We start from the raw sequence: 20,086 nt of genomic DNA, 5'->3' as shown, positions 1-20,086 counted from the left end.
ATAAAAGCAACACTACAATACTGTATTTTATAAGGGTATTCTAAATTGCCATTTTGGCTTTTGATATATATACTTTAATTCCCTTTAGGTACATAGCATAGTTACTAACTTTTCCCATTATATATATTATTATGTCCCAGCCAGTAGACATTTGCCTAAGGACATGTAGATTAAAGTTGAGTAAGTTTGGAAATTTTTTGATTCAAGGATTTATTTTGGAATATGCAACCACTGTGGAAATATGTTTTTAAGGACTAATGTCCATTCTGAATGATCAAGTCGTCCTGGCCAATAAAATAGATGAATTAGAATTAAGCTATACTAAATGTTGAAACAATTAACCAAAGTAAGAATAAGATTCATAGCAAATACAACAATATGGTCTAATTATCATAAGACGTTATAAAAGAGCCCCTCAAACTTAAATGCCCTGTTTCTCATACAGAGCTTTAGTTTAACACAATTATCCTATAGAAAACTACCCAATATTTCTAAATACATTACTACTTCAGCATTACTGCTCATTTAAGAAAATTGTAATTTGCCAAAATAGACTGAAGCTTGCTCACTGTAAGCCAAAAATGGGAGAGAGATGGCTGAAATGCAAGAAAAGAAAAGTGAGTTTTGTTTTCATTTGTGCTGTTTTACCTTGTCTTAAAGTCACAGTATGTCCTTCTATCAGCCTTTCTAAGGACAGCTAGCACTGATTAGTTATCACCCTCCATCATGGTATAAATAAATAACATTCTGCCCAGGAGTTGGATGTCAGATGCATTGTGTGTTGCCTGCTGAAAGTATTTTCCTCTAAAAGTGTTCTTTCTTTTGACTTCTGAAAAGCTTTTGTGTGCAAGTGATAACAGACATTTCCTGCCTTCACTATATGAAAATCAACCTCCTTCCTCTTTCATTTCCCAGGCAGTGTTAGATTAGGTCAGGTAAGAAATCTAGAACTGAGTGCTGAATTTAATGATAAACAAGATAATCATTATCCATTTTATAGAAGCATGTATTTCTTCTGTAACCAGCAGTATTACATTGAGATTGCTTAGTTTTATAACAAAATACTTTGTATAAGAGTTGTCAGATAAAGCCGTAATTTCCAGATACATTAGCCTCTAGTTTTAGGTCAAAATGGATATGAATGTGCCATGTTCTTTTTCTTGCTGCAGATACTTACTTTCTGGATAGCAGGTTTTTTACTTCAAAGGAGCATGAAAATACCCTTTCAGAGGGTTCATGCCTAAATTCAGCAGGGTAATGTATACAGTCAGATGTCTTAATGGAGTTTAAGCACTGTCAGAAGAAGGGTTTAGCCAAAACCCTTATCATTCAGGGCCTTCCTGACTTTAACCATCATGTTAGACTGTACATATAAAAACATGAAATATGTATGTTTGTGCACAGCTTGTTTATGTATAATAAAATTTTTCTCTCTGCATTCCCACTTGTCTCTTCAGTGTTGCTAGTATTCTCACCTTACCCGTGAAGTTGTGGAGGTATAGTCTAACAGGTTCTGATCTTCTGTTATTCAGGCAGACAAAGAATTAATGTGCAGTGAACACATCCATTTTAAAGTGGTTATTTCTAGGTCTAAAAATCAGTGAATTATGTTTCAAAAAGGTCCGAGGTGGAGAAAGTCTTTTAAGTTGGAAGGAGAAAATGCAAATGGTTGCTGCTTTTTTTTCTGCTAAATTCTTTCCTGTTTTCATGGTGTTTGGGAGGTGCTGCAGGCTCTGAAGCTGAGACCTTCTGTCTCATTTAAGATTTGAAACCCTCAATACTATTCTTCCTCTAGGTACCACATCCTTTTCTCTGCTCCCATTTTTTTCAGGGCATTTGCATTTTCCTTTTGTTGCCTTTTTCACCCTTTTTCCTCTTACATGGGAGATTGTAGGGTCAAGAGGAGAGCAGAGACAGATTTGACTTCAACATAAAGAAGTTTTGATTTTTAAATGTTGCCTAACACCCAGTGAAAGACTTTGAGAGCAATGTTTTTAACGAGAAGAATATTAACAGGTCTTTTAGACTTCTTTTGAAAATCCCTGCCTGGATGAAAGGAACTTGCAGGACTACTTCTCAAGCTGAGTTTCTTGAACACTGGGGAATTTATTACTCCTTGCCCACTGCTTTTTGTTTCTGCTTGTTTTCATGAAGACTGTGGAATTCCTGACTGCATTTTTTTTAAACTGCTGTCCAAATTTTCCCATATGTATGGAAGCTGGTATGGGCTAACAAGAACAGGGAGCTTGAAGTAGAGTTGGAGCAGTGCAGCCTGTGTTAGGTGTGTGTCTTCCTTACATCTGACAAGAATTATTAGACAAAATCATTGCTGGTCAGGGGGAAGGCAGTTGATGAAGAGTCCTCATTTATGCTTTTTAAAGCTCTCTTCTTGGAGCAAAAGAAGTATGGAAGGAGGAGCTCCCTCTCCCAGTTGGATCAGAAGAGGAATACCCCTTCCACTGCTGGGCCATCAGCTGGTCTGTCCCAGAGAAGAAATGCATGTGGTACCCTGGGACTCAATCACCTATGGCATGTTACACAAGCAGCCAGTGACAGGGTTAGGAGGAAATTTTGGTGGTCTGCCTGTCAGGTCTGACTTTAGTAAGCCTAAGCTTCCTGTCTAGTTCTTGAAAATTATTTTCAGGATCAGCTGCAAAGTAATATTTAACAGTCCCAAGTGGTTCAACTGCATGCTCACACATCCTTTCTGCAGTTCAATACACTTTTGTAGATTTACACACTGTGGGTAAAAATGCAACACAAAGTCTTTACTTAAGGACAACTAGGTCATAAAAGGGTACCTGCACAGTTTACTTGCACAGGTCTCTGTTCACATCCAGCTCTGACGTTAGTATAGTGGTGACTAGATGTGCGGTTAGGATTACCCTCCCTCTCAGTGTTCTGGTTGTGAACTGTGGTTGGTAAACTATACGCTAAAATTGTGTGATCCTTTCCAGTATTGACTAGATCACACTGAGAAAACGTGTTTTCAACTAATATAGCTAGAAAGAGAGGTGATAAATTACATAATTAAGTTATTTAATAAACCTTAAGAAATTAAACAAGAAACAAGACTGTCAGTAACAGATGCAAAAATGATAATTAGGCCAAAAGTCACATGACTGTATCTGAACTTTAATCATGCCATTATAACATTGATATCCTAATTAGTTTTCTGTGTAAGACTGTAATCACTTCCCTAATGTCCTTTCTTTCTTTTTAACTGGTTATCACTGTCTTTGCATATACATTCGACCAATATAAAAATACAAGTAATAGTATTGACTGGCATTATGTGGTCAATGTTAGGGGTTGTTACATTTCAGGGGTCCAATACTGACTGTCTCTCTCAAACACTAAATTTTTTGGAGACAAAATGCCTGTTTAGTTACAATTCTGCCTTTCACATTTAGATTTGATGCAGGATAAGACAATGTGCTCCAACTTGCAAACCAATAGGTTCAGTTGGAAGAGTAAAACCTCATCTCAGTTGAAGAAATCTGCTATTGTTTGCTAGCTTAGTGTGGTGAGGTTTTTATTCCTGGGATCGATTCTTAATATTGCTGCTGCTGCTGCTGCTCTGATTTTGAAGAAGCAATTTAACTTCTCTGCATTTTTGTTTAATCATCTGTAAAGCTGGGCAGACATTGCACTTACTCAGTGTAAAGTCTCTCTAGAGGAAACATGCCATGTCAGCACAATTCATTGCAGTTTTTATTTTCTGCCCTTGCCTGCCAGGTTCACAGTACAATCAGGCTGGTGCTGGGCTCTTTACTGCAGAAACTATAAACAAGAGACTTTGCTGCAGGCTGTACCAGTCATAAAGCTGTAAGTCAGACATGGTTGTGTATGCATTTTGCTGCATTTGTTGTCTTTTTGTCTTCAGTCCTTCAGGAAATGAGATAGGAGATTTCGAACAGCCTCTGAATTTTGCCACTGATCTTTTTTCCAAAACAGAATTACTGTCTAGGTGAAGGTTGTTATTTCAGTCTTGGTTCTGAGCAGGTGAGCTTATAAAACTGCAGATTACAGTTTCTTGTTTCTTTTTCCTCCTCAGGTAGAAAACTGTTACCTTCTAGGAGGGCACCACAAATTACTTCCTGACCACTCTGCTTGAGTTAGTGGCAGTTGGACTAGTTCTCTGCACTTTTTGCCTCCTTTAAAAAGGGAGTAATTAACTTTCCTCCCACATACTCAAACCCTAATTCCAATTGGACTAGCTAGACAAGCAAAGGTGTTTCCTACAACTGTGTGTTGGCTTAGGCCAAACTGTGCTCTGCTCTAGGGAGATCAGATGTCTTAGGTGTCTTCGGTTGATTGAGTCAGTTTCAAAATCTAAGAAGCTTTCTAATACCGTGACAGAAGTCTGAGGGATGATTATTTTTTTTCCCCTGGATTTTCATCTGAAAGACAGAAAATTGTGGCCTCAGAAGGGAAGGAGGAGACACACTTTAGCTCCATTGCTATGTTAGAGTCATGTGACCTGGTTTATGGGACATGCCCATTCAGCATGTGACCCATGCAGGATGCATTTCCTATGTGCTTCTTTAAAACAAAAAATGTGAGAAACTGGTTATTCTGCCTATTCCTTAGCTAGATTAGTCAGCAATATGAAGTAAAGTAAATAAAAATGTAGTAAAGACATCTTTCATTCCAAAGGGTAAGATTCCTTTAGTTTTAGTCTGTGTTTCTCTGCCTCAGCTTTCCAAGATTATAGTTCCCTGACACAGTCTCAGAGTAGACCTACACTTCGCAAGCAGCTCCTGTCTCTTAACCGCTATTATTATTTTATGGGGGATGTTTGCCTCTTTCAGTCAGGTGATAGAAAGACCTACTGATCTGCTTATCTAGCTATATTTATTTCTCTGTTTTCAGGCAGAAAACTGAATTCCCAACCATAAAAATGGCTATCAGAAGCAATGGGAATTAAGTTTTCTATTTTAAGCAACAAAATGTCCCAGAGAAAATTTCTAGACATTTCTTAGCAAAGTTATTTCTCCCAATAAATAGTATCCTGAAAGGTTTTTCTACCCAGACTTCACGTAATGCCTGTTCTTGACCCCTGCTGTATGTACTCCTTTGCTGTCTCCCTGTGGACTGATCTTGAATCATGAGGTTCAGATCTTTTCAATTCACATTCAGAAACAAAGACTCCATCTTGCTTCTGATTAGTTGTCAGATCCCCCTTTGTTTCTGAAGATGGGTATGTGGAACTTTGCAGACACTCTCTGATTTATCCTTATGTCATTTATTTGACGGAATTACAAAATACTCATAATATGTAGAAGAATTAATTTTACTTAGCGATGAATCAGCCTTAAGGGGGTAATTAACTAAGAGAATTAGCAATTCTATATTGATCTACTTTTCCACTCAATTAAATAACTTGCTAATTCTCATTGTGAGCTTGTGGCTTTCTATTTATGTTACGACTGTCAATAAAAGCTTACTGAACCGTGTGCCTTTATTATCAATAAAAGTATATTAGCATCACATCTTCCAGCTCTGTAGACACTTCCCCCTCCCCAAGTGAGGTAAGTGACCCTCAAATGTGGAAGATACTGCCCCTTTAACAGGCTAAAACGTATGCTTTCATCTTCCAAATCCTGTTGCATTTTTCTTCCTGAGTAGCTGGTTTCACAATAATGAGAAACACTTTTAGATCATCTTAAATCTCCTGTTAAGGGAAGGTTATCAAAGAAGCCTTCTGTTTCATATGCACTCTATAGGTTTATATCTCTTTGTTAACTAAAGCATTTGAGATTTACACTCTCAGTGTATGTATCTTAGTTTATAACAAGGCATTTGCATCTAGTTTTCACTTTTGCAACAAACGTTCAGTACTTTGTGCACTGGTTAATGAGCATTGTTCACTATTAGTTGCTCAGAAGTAAAAAGGTTATTATAGTGTTAGTGATTACATTTTTTTAGCAACAGAATTTCCAAGCTGACTGTTCTTCAAGAGGTTTTGAACAAAACTATTTTAAAGGTTCATAATTAACCATGGTTTCTCAAATTTAAATCACTCTTGACAACTGAAATTCCTATGGTTCACTGCAAAGCAGACTCCAGAACTGAAAAGGAAAGTTCATCATTCATAAATTCAGTATGTGTGAACGGCTGGGTAAGTGGAAGGAAACTATGTGGTACTAAAACCACCTTTCAAATTATAAAAATGGATTTTGTTTACTACAGTAACCAACAAGATCAACACTGCCAATTTTATAATAATGGATGATATTGTCACTACAGTGAGGTATCTGTGTTCACTCTGTGTTTACTTATTTTGCCTAGAGAAATAGAGATTTTTAGTTAGGTTTTAGATTAATTTCCAGGGCAACTGCGAGACTAGCAACATGATGCTGTACTGACATTTGGAATGTATGAAATCTCTGTATTATTTTTAAGTTTATTTATTAAATAGGGAAATTTTCCATGGACCTAAAGGGGAGCCCCCTCCCCTGCAAATGCCCCTGCATACTTAGTTCACCAACAAACTATTTAAAGGTGAACTTTCATAGCTTCTTGATTTTGGATATGGTTTTTTAAGCTCTGAAAGTTAACTACTTAGCCTCTTAGTCTTGTGAAAAATCTTACTAGTCCCAGTGAAGCTATCTGCATGTTAACATCTTGATCCATTGGTGCCTCTTCAAAAGGTGCTAAAACATGAGCTGGCCTGAGAATTCTCTTCCTGGCATTTTGTGTTTTACTGTGTCTCACTGTGATGCGGTTTAGGTGCATAGTGCATAGCACATATTAACAGGTAGGTGGTGAATGCAGGGATAAACCTGAGAGGCCTGTTCCTCCGGTTGTTTTTAGTAGTGTAAATCATGTGACACTGACTTGAATAATTCAGCTTTCATCTGGTGGCAAACAAATGTATTAGTTCATTATTTGTTGATCAAGTCTATTTTTCTGTGGTTACTACAGTGGTTTTTGGGCTGCCAGTTCCCGCAGAGAAAGCTGCAGCTACCAGGTTTATCGGAGTCCTGCAATAGAGAAGCACTTGCAATTTTTGATGGATCTGGATAACAGGGACCAGAGTGTGGACTAGCCTGGGTTAGTCTATTGGAGACCTCTGTTAGAATACAGATATTGGAGATGCATGGATCAAGATCTAGCTCCAGAACAGATCTGCCTAGCAGACATACAGGCGCTGAGGCAGGGAATTATGCTGAATGGGATCGGTTCTTGCAGCACATGGTTTTTAAGGGAGTCCACTATAATCTTGCATTAGGTTTGGCAATAGAATGTGAGATCAGATGTTTCATTAAAAAAATTCCACATATGATGAAGCAACTTCTTTTTTTCTCTGGAAAATCTCTGACAGTCTTTGCTTAATAACACATCTGCAGATCCCACATACCAAGATATCACTAGGGTACAGTAATTTGTGGGTGGCTTCAGCACAGACTTTCTGCATGGTAGGATAGCACTTGCAGGTGATCAGAGCTCATATGTCCTGTGTTCAGGATATTTTCTTTTTTATACTTTGAGCTGACTACAAGTTCATTGTATGGCTTAGGAATCCAGAAAAGTTGCAAGAATCATAAATTGTCTCAGGTGCCAGTCCTTTATAATCTTGGAGTGTAATCTTTTACAAGAAATGTCTTGAACAATTAATGAAATTGATAATAAATATTGCAGTTGAACAGTAAAGATTCCATGTTAAATATTTTCAAGTCTTTCAAAATTATTTCAGTTCTGAAAGAGGCTTTTGTATCTATTTTTTCCAGTCCTTTTTATCTATTTTCCTGGTGGAAATGAGGCTTAGGCAGTCACTTTTATCTATATCTGTTTAGGTGCTCCATGTCTCAAAATAACACCTGAACTGGTTTGCTGATTCAACAAGACTTCACAGTTGTTTTTGAGAGACTGCCTAAGGCTTTATGAAATTTGGAGCCAGATAATGGGAAAAGAGAGGCTAAGATAAAGACTGCAGCAGGAGCCTATGTATCATTAAACAAAAAAATCTACAGTGGGAGAGATGCCACTGGAAAAGTTCTGTTTATGGTTTTTGATCAACTCTAAATCCAAAAGAAATGAAACTTCATTAATACCAGTGCTCACGGAAGTGTTGCTTTTCAAAGCAAATTGAGTCTACATTTAAGTTTGTGTTTTCCTCTAGAGAGGTAATCTTTAGTATTAAACTTCCTTGAACTTTGGACTGTATTACAGAGGAAATTTTCATGTAAGCTGCTGTTGTGGTTTAACCCCAGCCAGCAACTAAGCACCACGCAGCCGCTCACTCACTCCCCCCCCCACCCAGTGGGATGGGGGAGAAAATCGAGAAAAAAAGTAAAACTCGTGGGTTGAGATAAGAACGGTTTAATAGAACAGAAAAGAAGAAACTAATAATGATAATGATATCACTAATAAAATGACAACAGTAATAATAAAAGGATTGGAATGTACAAACGATGCGCAGTGCAATTGCTCACCACCCGCCGATCGACACCCAGTTAATCCCCGAGCGGCGATCCCCCTGCCCCCACTTCCCCCAGTTCCTATACTGGATGTGGCGTCACATGGTATGGAATACCCCTTTGGCCAGTTTGGGTCAGCTGCCCTGGCTGTGTCCTGTACCAACTTCTTGTGCCCCTCCAGCTTTCTCACTGGCTGGGCTTGAGAAGCTGAAAAATCCTTGACTTTAGACTAAACGCTACGTAGCAACAACTGCAAACATCAGTGTTATCAACATTCTTTGCATACTGAACTCAAAACACAGCACCGTACCAGCTACTATGAAGACAGTTAACTCTATCCCAGTTGAAACCAGGACAGCTGCACGTATACTGAATTTTAAAATAGTCAAGTACAGAGGAAATACAGCATTTAAAGTCAACTCTTTATTCAGCTTGCCCATTATGTGTTTACATTATGTTATTTCCTGTTACATTGTGTACCTCATAGGAAAATGTGACTTTTGGGGGGAAAGAAAAATCTATCCATATGGAGTGAGCTAATCTATAGTTTAACTGCCTTTGAAGTCCTACAAAGATTTTAAAAGATAATATAGGTAGAACTTGATGGTTATTGATGATAAGGGTCTTTTATAAACCCCTCTGGAGAAGGTTACATATAAACCCATTAGGCTAGTTCATAAATACATTGCAAAATATAGGGGGGCACATAATCAACGCAAAGGAAGTACAGATATAACCTCAAATAATTTTTGGTGTCAAAAGATGCACACAAAATATTTTTATGTATGAAAATACTTATTAGACAAAATAACTTGAAGCAGTGGAATAATTGGCATGTATTCAAATTGTGGCTAATTGAATTCTTCATCTGTGGCTTAGTGAGCCACATGGGGTACAGACTCTGCATAGAGGAAGCAATTTTCATTAACAGGATATAATTTAGAATGAGAAAACATATACACTCAGCCTGAAACACAGTTAATAATTAATATGGAATAAATACATAGACATATACTGAGTTACCATATTTCTACCTGTCACTCTGTAGAGTTTCAGCAACTCATTTGCATCCTAAGTAAGTATATTTATTCAGAGAGATGACACTGTAACACTACCTTCAAAAGTGGAAGACCTTTATGTCACAGCATCAAAAATGAGTCATCCTTGTTATTAAAATGGCAAAGTGAGATCAGAATGGTGATCTGATCCCATGCCTACTTACATCTAAGAAGTTTCCTTGTTTGTGAACTGACACTGTACTGTTAAAAAGCTGATAACCAGTTCTCAAGCTGATCATTATTTTTGAGGCTGATCAGTTTTTCTCAACTAGAAGTGACACAATTAAAGAAAGAATATTATTTCTATTTTGCATTCTAATGATCTATAACATTTATTATTTGGTCTCTCACATATGCTGTTAATATTGAGATGTGTTTGCATGCCGAAAGCAAGTTATTTGAAGGATAAAGTAAAAAAGAGTATCTTGCAGGACGTACGAGACAAAGTATATGATATCAATGAACGGAATGGGTGATTGAAAGCCAACAGCTCCACATGATCCAGTTTCTGTCAACGGCTTGCTGCATCACTTTAAGCAAGCTGAGTTGCAGCTAATCTTGAAAACAGTTAGTGCAATTTGGGTAAGAAATTCTGTAAATCGGGATCTCAAAATGTGCTTCTGTTGGCACAAAACCTAGTGTTGGCCTTAGCTCAGGAAAGGAATAAATGGATTTTAAAATCCAGCTCATTTTGAGACAGTGCTTTGACATGCACACAACTTACGGCTTCAATAAAACTGAAAAGTATTCCTTAAATACTCCCTTGAATCAAGGCTCAAAACTCCAAACCTGTTGCAAGGATTTCTCAAGATTTCAGCTGAACCCTGAAGCAGAAAGGTAGCAATAACTTGGCACTACTGAATGTATGCTGTGTGCTGGTTCTTAGCCTTCACTGGGAGCTCTGCCTGAGCTGGCATGTGACTACACGATTGGTTCCTGAGGGTGGGCAGCTCCTGGCTGAATTCTTTGTAGGACTCCAAGGTTCTTTTGGTGGGTTGGTTTTTATAAATTTTTATCTTCCTCTTTCTACCAATTTGACCACTGAACAAATCTGCTGCATAGATCTCTATACTACAGGCTTTTATGCATGAGTATAGGAAGGTGAGAAAGAGATGTTTTACTTTTCATGTTGTCTGGATTTCAGTTAGTGCTCTTATGTAAGATAAAGACCCCTGAGAAATCACAAAGGTGGGAATAGACTGTTCAACTACAAGAATGCTTTTTAATTGTATTGGGTTTGCCATATTTCTGCCATACTAATTTTATATATACACCAAAGTGCTATTTAATATTACTGAATTGTAGGGCTATGCTTCATATTCTCTTATCTTTTTAATAACAGGTGGTAACAATATTGGCAAACATGTCTGTCTTGGACCAGTGTGCTTCAGAAATCATTCAAGGAAATGGTATGTATTTCAGCTGAATTATATTCTGGTTTTGTTTGTGGAGAATGTGGGTAGATGCGAAAGTAGTGGTTATAAGGTAAAGGAGAAAGGCTTCACTAATACTCCATTTTGCATCCTGTCTCTGCTTAATATTGCACATTGCTGCAGGGTGCAAAATGAGTCCTTGGGATGGTTCTATGTAACTGAAGTTGCCACTGTTTTAGAAAACTTTTCATGTATGACCCTATTGCTCATGTTCTTAGCAATTGATAGATACAAAACAAGGTAGAACAAAGTGTTTCAAAAACCTTTATTCTGGTAATTGCATTGTATAAAGTGGCAATTCTTACATGTTGAAAGACATCATCTGATACTGAGCCATGCATACCTGCATTTTGTGTCACTTTTTCCACAGGTATTCAGAAGTATTATAAATTTTGAAGCATTATGTTTTTATTACTATACAGCAGTTGCCAGTTTTTTCCCATACTTCTTTAAGTATCATGTTATGAGAAATTAATTATGTTGAAAAAACCCTAGGTGTTACAGGCCCACCAGAAGTCTGAGAAGTTAGGTTCATAATTCTGTGGATTAGGATACAGGAGGACGTAACTGCCCTGTTAATCCACCTACCAGCAAATTCATGGCCAACTAATATAGTAAGACAGCTTTTTTTTTTTTTTTTTGTGGGAGTTATTAAATTATAGCGAAGCTTCACATATATTGCTTTTTCTGTCCTAGGAATATCCCTTCCACACTTTTTAAATTAAGGTTTGGGTAATAATGGTTTGAGTTTGGATCCATTTGAATCTCAGACATAGCTGACTGTAGGTGAGAGAAGGGGTTTCAGAAAGCATCTACATAGAACTAGGTCTGCAAATAGAATTGGCCAATTCCTGTAATACTGGATTTAGATGTTTCTTGCATTTCAGTGGAACATTTGAGCTCTGTGCACGCAAATATGACTTGCAAGAATCAGGCACAATTAATTTGTTTGATGTGATCCATCTGTGTGCAGAGGTAGCATGCATTTGATGTCCTTGCTAAGGTGGATAGGTGTTGCAGTTTGAGACCAAATGACAATGTGGAGGTTGAAAGGATCTGGATACCGAAGCAATTTAATCAGAGATATATGCAGTTTTACAAATTACCTGACTTCCCTGTCCCATGCAGAAGACAGTGCAGTGAGGGGGAGGAGCAAGGCAGGTTAGCATGGTTGTTTCTTCTATGACCTCCTTGTTGCCTGGGACAGATGGGGCAGGCACAGAGAGAGGTCGGTTAGGCCCACGTGGTGGTTCCTGCCATGTGCCTGGTCCAAGCTCCCTGTGTTCCTGGAGGCTGGAGAGCTGGTCCTGGAGCTCTTGGTGCAGGCACATGGGGCTTCCCTACCCAGAGTCTTTTCCAGAAACTCTTGGTAAGACCCTGACATTTCCCAGGAGACTTCCCATTTCCTAGGTGTCTGTACTTACAGGATTGGGTAGCAAATACCCTGTTGGTGATTTGTCTGTTTGACTTGTGCTGTTTTCTGATTCACTGTTGTTACCACTCACAATCCAGATATGCCCTGGAAGCTTTTGCACTCCTTTATGATTAACAGATAGGTTATGTAGTTTGGCTATCTATTTCCTGGAGCACAACAAAACCTGTTTTGTTGTTTGGGACAGGTGTATGATCATATTTCTTCTATTTCTACTACAGCAGAAACTTGATTGGAGTTCATGAAATTATACTGACAGCTAAGCCAACTAAGCCTAACTCATGCTAGATACTGCAGTAGGTAGAGATGTATACGTGGATTGTCACGCACAATGTGATGAAGTAAAGTTTGTGAATGCACTTCATAATGGAAGTTCACACAGAACCATTTGCCCCCAGGCTTTTGAGAAGGGTTGACACTCATCTTGTGTGTAAAGGCTTTTTGTGTCTGCCTAATGTTGTAATAATCAGATGCTGGTCAGAAGCCAGATTCACAAATTGAGAAGGGTCTTTGAATGCTGGAGAAGTTAGATACATTTTCTTCTCAACTTTGACTTTTTTGTATGTTGATTGATTATTATCTAGCTGCATGATTCTGATGCTAATTCTCTTAATTATTTATGCAAATGTTCTAACAGTTAAAATCCTCTGATGCTACCTGAAGTAATCTGAATGCCTAATAGCGTATGGAGTCTAATAGCACATAATTGTCCTTACATTTAAAATAATCTAGAAAATATAAATCAGTACAGTCTCATCTGTTTTTGTGCTGCTACAATAAGAATATCAACTCCTACAGGCAACAATAAGTTAATGAAACCATTTCAACATGGATGACATTGTCTCTTCTGAAGTGAAGTTAGTCGCACAGTAAACTTCAAGAGGCAGGATTTCATCATTTCCGTCATTGAAGGATTCCCCATTCTAAAATACCCTTAAACAGTTTGAGATGGGAACTTTTAAAGGCTTGCTTAAAAATACACAAACCGAAAACAAGTTTTACTTTCCTTTAATTCAAAGCAAAATTTCATGTAGAGACCTGAAATATGTCACTACAGGTTTTTAGGTTTGTGATTTACCTTCAGGTTAGTTTAGAAGCAAATAAAGAATTGCATTTAGTTTGACTGAAATAAATTTGTGAAATCTAAAACACTAACTTGTAGAGGAGTCAAGAAGTTAGAGAAGGGAAGAGTTAGTGAGTGCATTTTCTAGTTCCAGAAGTTCTGTAGCTTCCTAGCGAAGACAAACTTAGGAAGAGATCAGATGTGCCTGAATGCCGATGGCCAAATTGCAGTCTACATTTATGCATTCTTCATGCCCTATTTGGGCAGTGATTGGTCTGTATTTACCGAGCTTGCTTTTTCCCTTTACTTTTTTGGACTGAGTGTTTTGCTGGAGAGAGGATGACAATGGCTCTTACATCCTTCCAGGTGTTCAACTTTTAATGGAAATGCTCTTTGAAAGATCATCTTCAGGAAATTCAGCAGAAGTTGCTGCTTGTGAGCGAGTCCAACAGAAATCTGCAGTTACGCTGGCACGACTCAGCCGAGATCCTGAAGTGGCAGATGCAGCCGTAAAACTCAGCTGTAAGGATGTATCACTAGCTTAATGGCAGACTGAAAAAGAGGGAGGAACTGCCAGTCATGGAGAAGTTCTTTTTAATTTTTAGCCTCAATTGGTACACTTTATGAAATAGGTTCCCTATATAGTCTGTCCAGAGAGTGAGTGACTGAGGAGGTTGTACTAAATGAACCTCTGGCTCATTTCCCAGAGGAACCTGAGGTGCAGCGCCCACTCAACACATAGCTGTGGCAGACTCTGCCAACTGACAGTGCTGCCTCCTGCATTCCTTTATGTAAACCCTTGTGCAGGATCTGTCTGGACAGAAAACTTGGACCCCTGCAGGTTCAGCTGTGATGAATCTAACAGGAAGGAACATGTTCTTTTGGCAGAATTTTTTTAAGGGCATGTGGGAGGGTTGATAGGGAAGAAATGGAGGTCACAATTTCCACTCTGAAACAGCAATAGTGGGTAAAAACAATGCATTTGTTTGTTTATGCTTTACAACTATTAATTATGACTGCTCTGAACTGCATAGCTTCATGGACAGTCCCTTAAGTATTTGCATATTATCTTTGCATTAGAGAACATATCTACTAAGGAAAATAAATATAAAACATTTAAAAAAAGACCCCATCTCAAAATAAGGAGTTTGTTTTTCTAAATTATTTCTCCTGATACTCTTTTGTGCACTCAGGTATTCCTCGCCTAATTAAACTTTGCAGATCACCAACTGAAAGAAATAACAGTGATTCTGTTTTAGTGGCATGTCTGGTAGGTATATTTTAATCTTTCTTTCATGCTTATCCTGAAAATGCAGAAAAAAGAGCCCTTTAGATTTCAAAATGCATAAGTATTGCAGGAATGTTTTAAATTCATGCCAGGGTCCCCCGCTTTTCCCCTTAAGCATAATCCTGTACAGTGTCAATTATTTATCCTCTGACTGAAGATGTAAGCACATAAGGAAAAATGGCTTCATCTTAGCATTATTGAGCACTCAAAAATTTCTCTGGAACACTTTAGAATTTAAGGTTTCAGTAATTCTTAAATTCCATTCTCTGATGATGCTATGTTTGCTGAAATGAGCCTTGAATCACAGGGGTAGCAGCCCTTTATCTGCACACACACAAATATACGGAAATATTTATGTAAAGTGGTCAAAGAGGAAAGGAGTTTTCTTGCTTTCACTACAATCCGTTTTTTGATATTTGGGTCTCCAAGTGTCTCCAAGTGGTCTTATAGTGCCCAGCCAAGGAGTGGCCAAGAGCAGGTTAACACTTTCTCTGCTTAGGAGAAAAATCCCAGCTGCTGGCCCTGCACTGCATGGACTGTGAGCCCCAGTCAACTGTTGGAGTTGAGTAATTTCACTTAGCATTCTGTGAGAGGAAAGTGCTGGGGACATGGGTGATCTAGGGTTAGGAGATAGGTTTTGATGAATGAAGACTGAAGTAAATTGTTTGACAGTGCTTTTGAGTATTAATGTTATTTTAAATGTAAAAGTAAAACTTGGTTATTGCAGCTTTGATTAACAGCTAGTTCTGTACCAGCACGTGAGAAGTTTTGTTCGTTTAAGCAGGACTCATTCAGGATGAAGAGAGTATGAATGTGAGCATAAGAAATGCTGTGGTTGTTCTTCATATATGCCAAGAAGGCTTGTTAATCTTGTACAGCTAGAGCAGAGGCCACGGAGTGATGGCAGCAAACCAGACTGTGATCTTTCTGTCTCACTGAAGTTGTTGCTGCACATTCCTTGAATTCATGCCTATCGCTTGAGATGTATGTTACCTGCCTGTCTGTCTTAGCAATTCTGCTTCTCCTGATGTTTTAGTAACTGTCTGATGACACTTTCTGATAAACATGCAGCAAAAATATTGTCCTTGAGACATAAGCTGCTTCAGGCTCTGATAGGTATAATCACTAAAGTCTGAGGGCTTGTACTGTTTGGTATTTTTAGCTTGGTTGATTACTTTTTGTATATTTTGAAGCAGGCGATTAACTCTTGTGTTAGTGCTGCATTGAAAAACAGCACAGAGATAAGCTGATCACAACTATCAGACCTTACTAACAGAAGACAATTTTTGTTCTTGAGGAAAGCCAGCCTGCTTTCCAGTTGCATCTGTCGTGTCAGGTTGATAGAAGGTATGTAATTGTATATTTTTCTCCAGCGAGAAAAACAGGTAATTTCTTAGAAGGGAAGAATTTGTGAAGATAATAGTAACATCAATGCAATGTGTATTGTGCAGCCTTATAATTGGAACAACTGGCAGTTTTATTTGTTCCCAAATGGTTTGAAATGTACAGTTTCTTTCTACTACACTAGTATCTAGAAGATTTCTGTTATGGGCATTGCATAAAACTTCAGTAGCACACGTTTTCCAAATCAGATGGCTTATAGATCTCATAAATAAGACAAAAGCTGAGAGGAGAGTTGAGATACAAAGAGGCAGTGTGAGATGTGCAGCAGATCAGAGATAGGTTTACCATCAAAGTGCTCTGAGTCTCACTGCTGTGTTCTTTAACACCACACTGTCCCTGCTGCTCAGGTCTAAAAGTAATGTGCCCCAAAAGAATTGTCATTTCATAGCTGCATTTGAGGGGAGATTCATCTGACAGATGAAGACAGTAATGAGACATTAGCCAGGCAGAAGAGTCCATAGACCTGCACAGTTCAGTTTTGAGTCTTGGCTATTATTTAGAGATAGTTATAATGGATTCTGCAACGAAGACTTTGTCAAACCTTAACAGTATTACAATTGTGTTGTTTTGTTTTTCTAGGCAGCCCTACGGAGACTAGCAGTTATGAGTCCTGAAGGACTCGAAGATTCAGATTTTCAGCAGCTAGTAAAGCCCAGACTTGTGGATTCCTTTCTGCTATGCACAAATATGGAAGAGAGCTTTGTATAAATGTGAGCCAAAAACCTTTGAAAAATAAACAAAGTGATAGGTATACAATAAGATAATACATATACAATTCTATTTAGTTTTAGTCCTATTGTTATTTATGATTTATTTATTTTAAAACCATGAACACGTGGTTTGTAGGAGCAAAGAAACAGAATGAGCAAACTTGTTTCAGTGGTTTGCAAAGGTCATTTTTTATTTTCTTTTCCTGCCAAGACACATCAACAGACCTTATCCCTGCAATCTAACAAAACGTTGCCTTCTTTAATGTAGTTGAATCAAGGTAACAAAGCCAAGAATTTGGTGCTCTGACGTTAAATGCTTCTAATAATGTTTTATCGCTGATATTTTTCTAGTTAGAACATTTTGCAGTTTTTTTATGAAATGCTTTAGTCTCGTGCATTTGCTCCATTAGAAGTAAAATAATCCTTAAAGCTAGAAGTATATACTTTGAAATGAAAGGGATGTTACAGTCTGAGTCCAGTTCTTAAATGTTATTATTTTTTAATAGATTAGCTGAGAAATTTTTTCAGAAAATTTTCAAATACTGACTTGGAATGATGTTAGAGGACATTCTTACGCTGTGGAAGTGAGCATGTCCAGACATGTTTTTAATATTCAAGCTACTACTTTTGTGAAAAGTTGCCCATGCATGCACTAAATAATCAGAACTTATAAATTAATTGTAACTTGAATTTCCATTTTTCCATTTTTCTAACTAGTCCTGTATTTCTCAAACTGTGAAATGGGATGTTCAGGAGCTCTTGGAGTTGACAAAGGAGATTTTACCACTGGATAACAACATAAAGAATAGAGTTGATTTAAAAAGAGATTTTTTTTTCATGAACATTCCTCTTAAAATATACCATTTTCTTTTCATTAAGAAACTATATAAATTTAAAATTACTCAACCAGCAATATCTTGAGTGTTTTTCCCCCCAACTTCTCACAAAGCACTCTCTAGATTATGAAAGTACATGTATTTTTTTCCTTGATGGCTTGCATCTATCGCTCTGGATCATTTTATGATCAGCAGCTTTAGGGTACTAGTAAATCTGCCAAAAAAGCAAACACATTTCTTCTTTACTGTACTTACTTTGTAGATATGCTAAGCAGCTTAATTCATTAATGTTTATTTAGTATTATGTGGTGTTTAGATGAAAGGCACCAGGAAATTGCTAAGCTGTGATTGTCTTCCACATTTTCTGTGTCTGAGGAAACTGTCCTGCTTCAAGCAGTGATACATGGCGGCTACTTTCTTCTCCCTTTGAGTATATGGGTTAAGAAGTCTCTGTCTTAACATGAGTATATGGGTTAAGAAATATCTGTCTTAACATTTCTTCCTTGTGATCTCTTCATTTAACTATGAGCTCTATCTTGACTGAAGTTTTAAAACAGAAAACATACAATGACCTCTGTCATAAGCAACTACTCAAAGATAAGCATTGAATCAGATGTTTCACAGATGTAATTTTCTAGTAAGAGCAGACATGAATTCTGCTTTGTTTGCTAACTTTGAGACAGCTCCTTAAACCTCCGAGATTGTTAAGAGGTATGGTACTGTACAGCTTTAAAAATGTTATACAAGTGATGGACTTTAACACTTTCCTCACTAAGCAGAAATACATGTATGAACGAACCATGGATGCTTTAAATAGTAACATCAACATTCTTGGTATAAACAATGAAGTCATAAATCTCATAAAAAATGAACTCAATAAGATCCCGTTGCTATCAAGCTGATAGCGTGATAATCCCTAATAGTACACATATCAAATTCTGTTGTGAATGTGCTGTACCAAACCTCATTCTGTCAGCTGCAACTAACACCAGAGACAGGAGTTTTTAGATGGGGTAGGGTTTATCTCATAATAGGTAAACTTAAAATCTCATTTTAAAAAAACGTCCATACATGTAAAGTGAACTGAAGTAGCTATTAAGAAAATTCCATTATGACTCATAATGCTTTAAAACCATTTCTAACAGGTCAATCAAATATTCAGTGAGCAGGCCAGTAGCAATGAATGAGTCTAATTTTCTCTTAGATACAATAATGTGAATCCACATCAATTGATTTTACTACAGATACTCTCAATCTGTAAATGTGTGGCCATAACTCTAGGCCCATATTGTCCATTTACGTTTGTTCATATTATGAATGTGGCTGTTTGCATTACAGAAACAAAATACATTTAGGTGGATCTCATATTTGCAGTAGAAAAATATATCTTGAAAGAGCCAGTTCAGACCTGTTATCACCTAAGTGTCACTGAAACCATTTTTGCTAGGTCTGAATCTCTCACCTAAAGTTGTGCACTTTATTTTTGTATATGCTAAAGTTTATGAGAAAATAAACATAACTCTTCCTTTCCTCTTAATTAACTTGGAAATAAAAAGTCATTAAAAATACTGAGATATTATTTTCTCATTACTTCTGAATGAATTCTGGATTACAAATGTTTGCTTTGAAAGTGACTTCTCAGTTTTTAAACCAAAAAAAGAGAAACAGTTTAAGCCAGAATAAACATGTTTGATTTCAATGTAGTATGAAACAAAATATTTTGTGTCAAAAGATTTTCACTAAAACATGCATTTTGGTGGATCAATCTTTGGACTCCCTGTATATATACATATAGAGTTAGTAGAGTGAGGTAGACAGTATGTGTAATACATTTACATGTCAATTCATATATGTGGACTCATTGACCTGTAGAGACTGCATGTAGGTTAGATATTAGCTTAATCATTCTGGAAACGGAATGTTATGCTTATCAGAAATATTGTAGTTTCATTTATATTTTTCTGAACATTTTAGATTTTATATGAGATTAGAAATGTTAGACAAACTTGCAGTGAACTGCAGGATTCTTTGTAACTTTGATTTACATTCCAGTGACTTTGGACAATGTGTTCAAATTTCACCTTTAGTTTGAACTGTTTACAGATATTTGGGGCCCAGATGTTTCATTCATAGAATAAATTTTTTTTCCCAGTTCATTGTGTGTTTGGTACATGAATCACTTATGTGGAATGTAACTTGTCTGACCTGTTCTATTTAAAATAATATTTGTATCTACAAGGGATAAGATAATGTCTTGGTAAATGGATGTCTCACCTATTTTTTAGGGTTCCCTGTTAGTATCCAAATGACGGGACTTGGTCTGTAGGGTGTCACGTTGCCTTAGCACAAGACTGATTCTGGTATCTCATATGGCTTGTTCCCAATATGTATGTTGACCATCTCCTTTTAAATAACAGCAATGAACAGTCAAAATAA

General features: G+C 37.3%; 1 protein-coding gene across 6 annotated transcripts in view; it reads left to right on the top strand.

Moving 5' to 3' along the window:
• The window catches only part of INSC (INSC spindle orientation adaptor protein), a 149,631-nt gene extending 129,825 nt beyond the window's left edge, over nucleotides 1–19,806 (top strand). For all 6 annotated transcript variants that reach the window (XM_052811693.1, XM_052811692.1, XM_052811690.1 and 3 more), the window contains exons 10-13: nucleotides 10,827–10,893; nucleotides 13,779–13,934; nucleotides 14,606–14,682; nucleotides 16,684–19,806. In XM_052811693.1, coding sequence (XP_052667653.1) covers nucleotides 10,827–10,893; nucleotides 13,779–13,934; nucleotides 14,606–14,682; nucleotides 16,684–16,812 — 429 coding nt within the window. In that variant the 3' untranslated portion in view covers nucleotides 16,813–19,806. The remainder of the gene's footprint in view (nucleotides 1–10,826; nucleotides 10,894–13,778; nucleotides 13,935–14,605; nucleotides 14,683–16,683) is intronic.
• The last annotated feature ends 280 nt before the right edge of the window (nucleotides 19,807–20,086 follow it).

This window comes from Harpia harpyja, chromosome 16, assembly GCF_026419915.1.
Source record: "Harpia harpyja isolate bHarHar1 chromosome 16, bHarHar1 primary haplotype, whole genome shotgun sequence".
NCBI lineage: Eukaryota > Metazoa > Chordata > Aves > Accipitriformes > Accipitridae > Harpia > Harpia harpyja.
The sequence above is the reverse complement of the archived record's forward strand: the minus strand, read 5'-3'. Positions and strand labels throughout refer to the sequence as shown.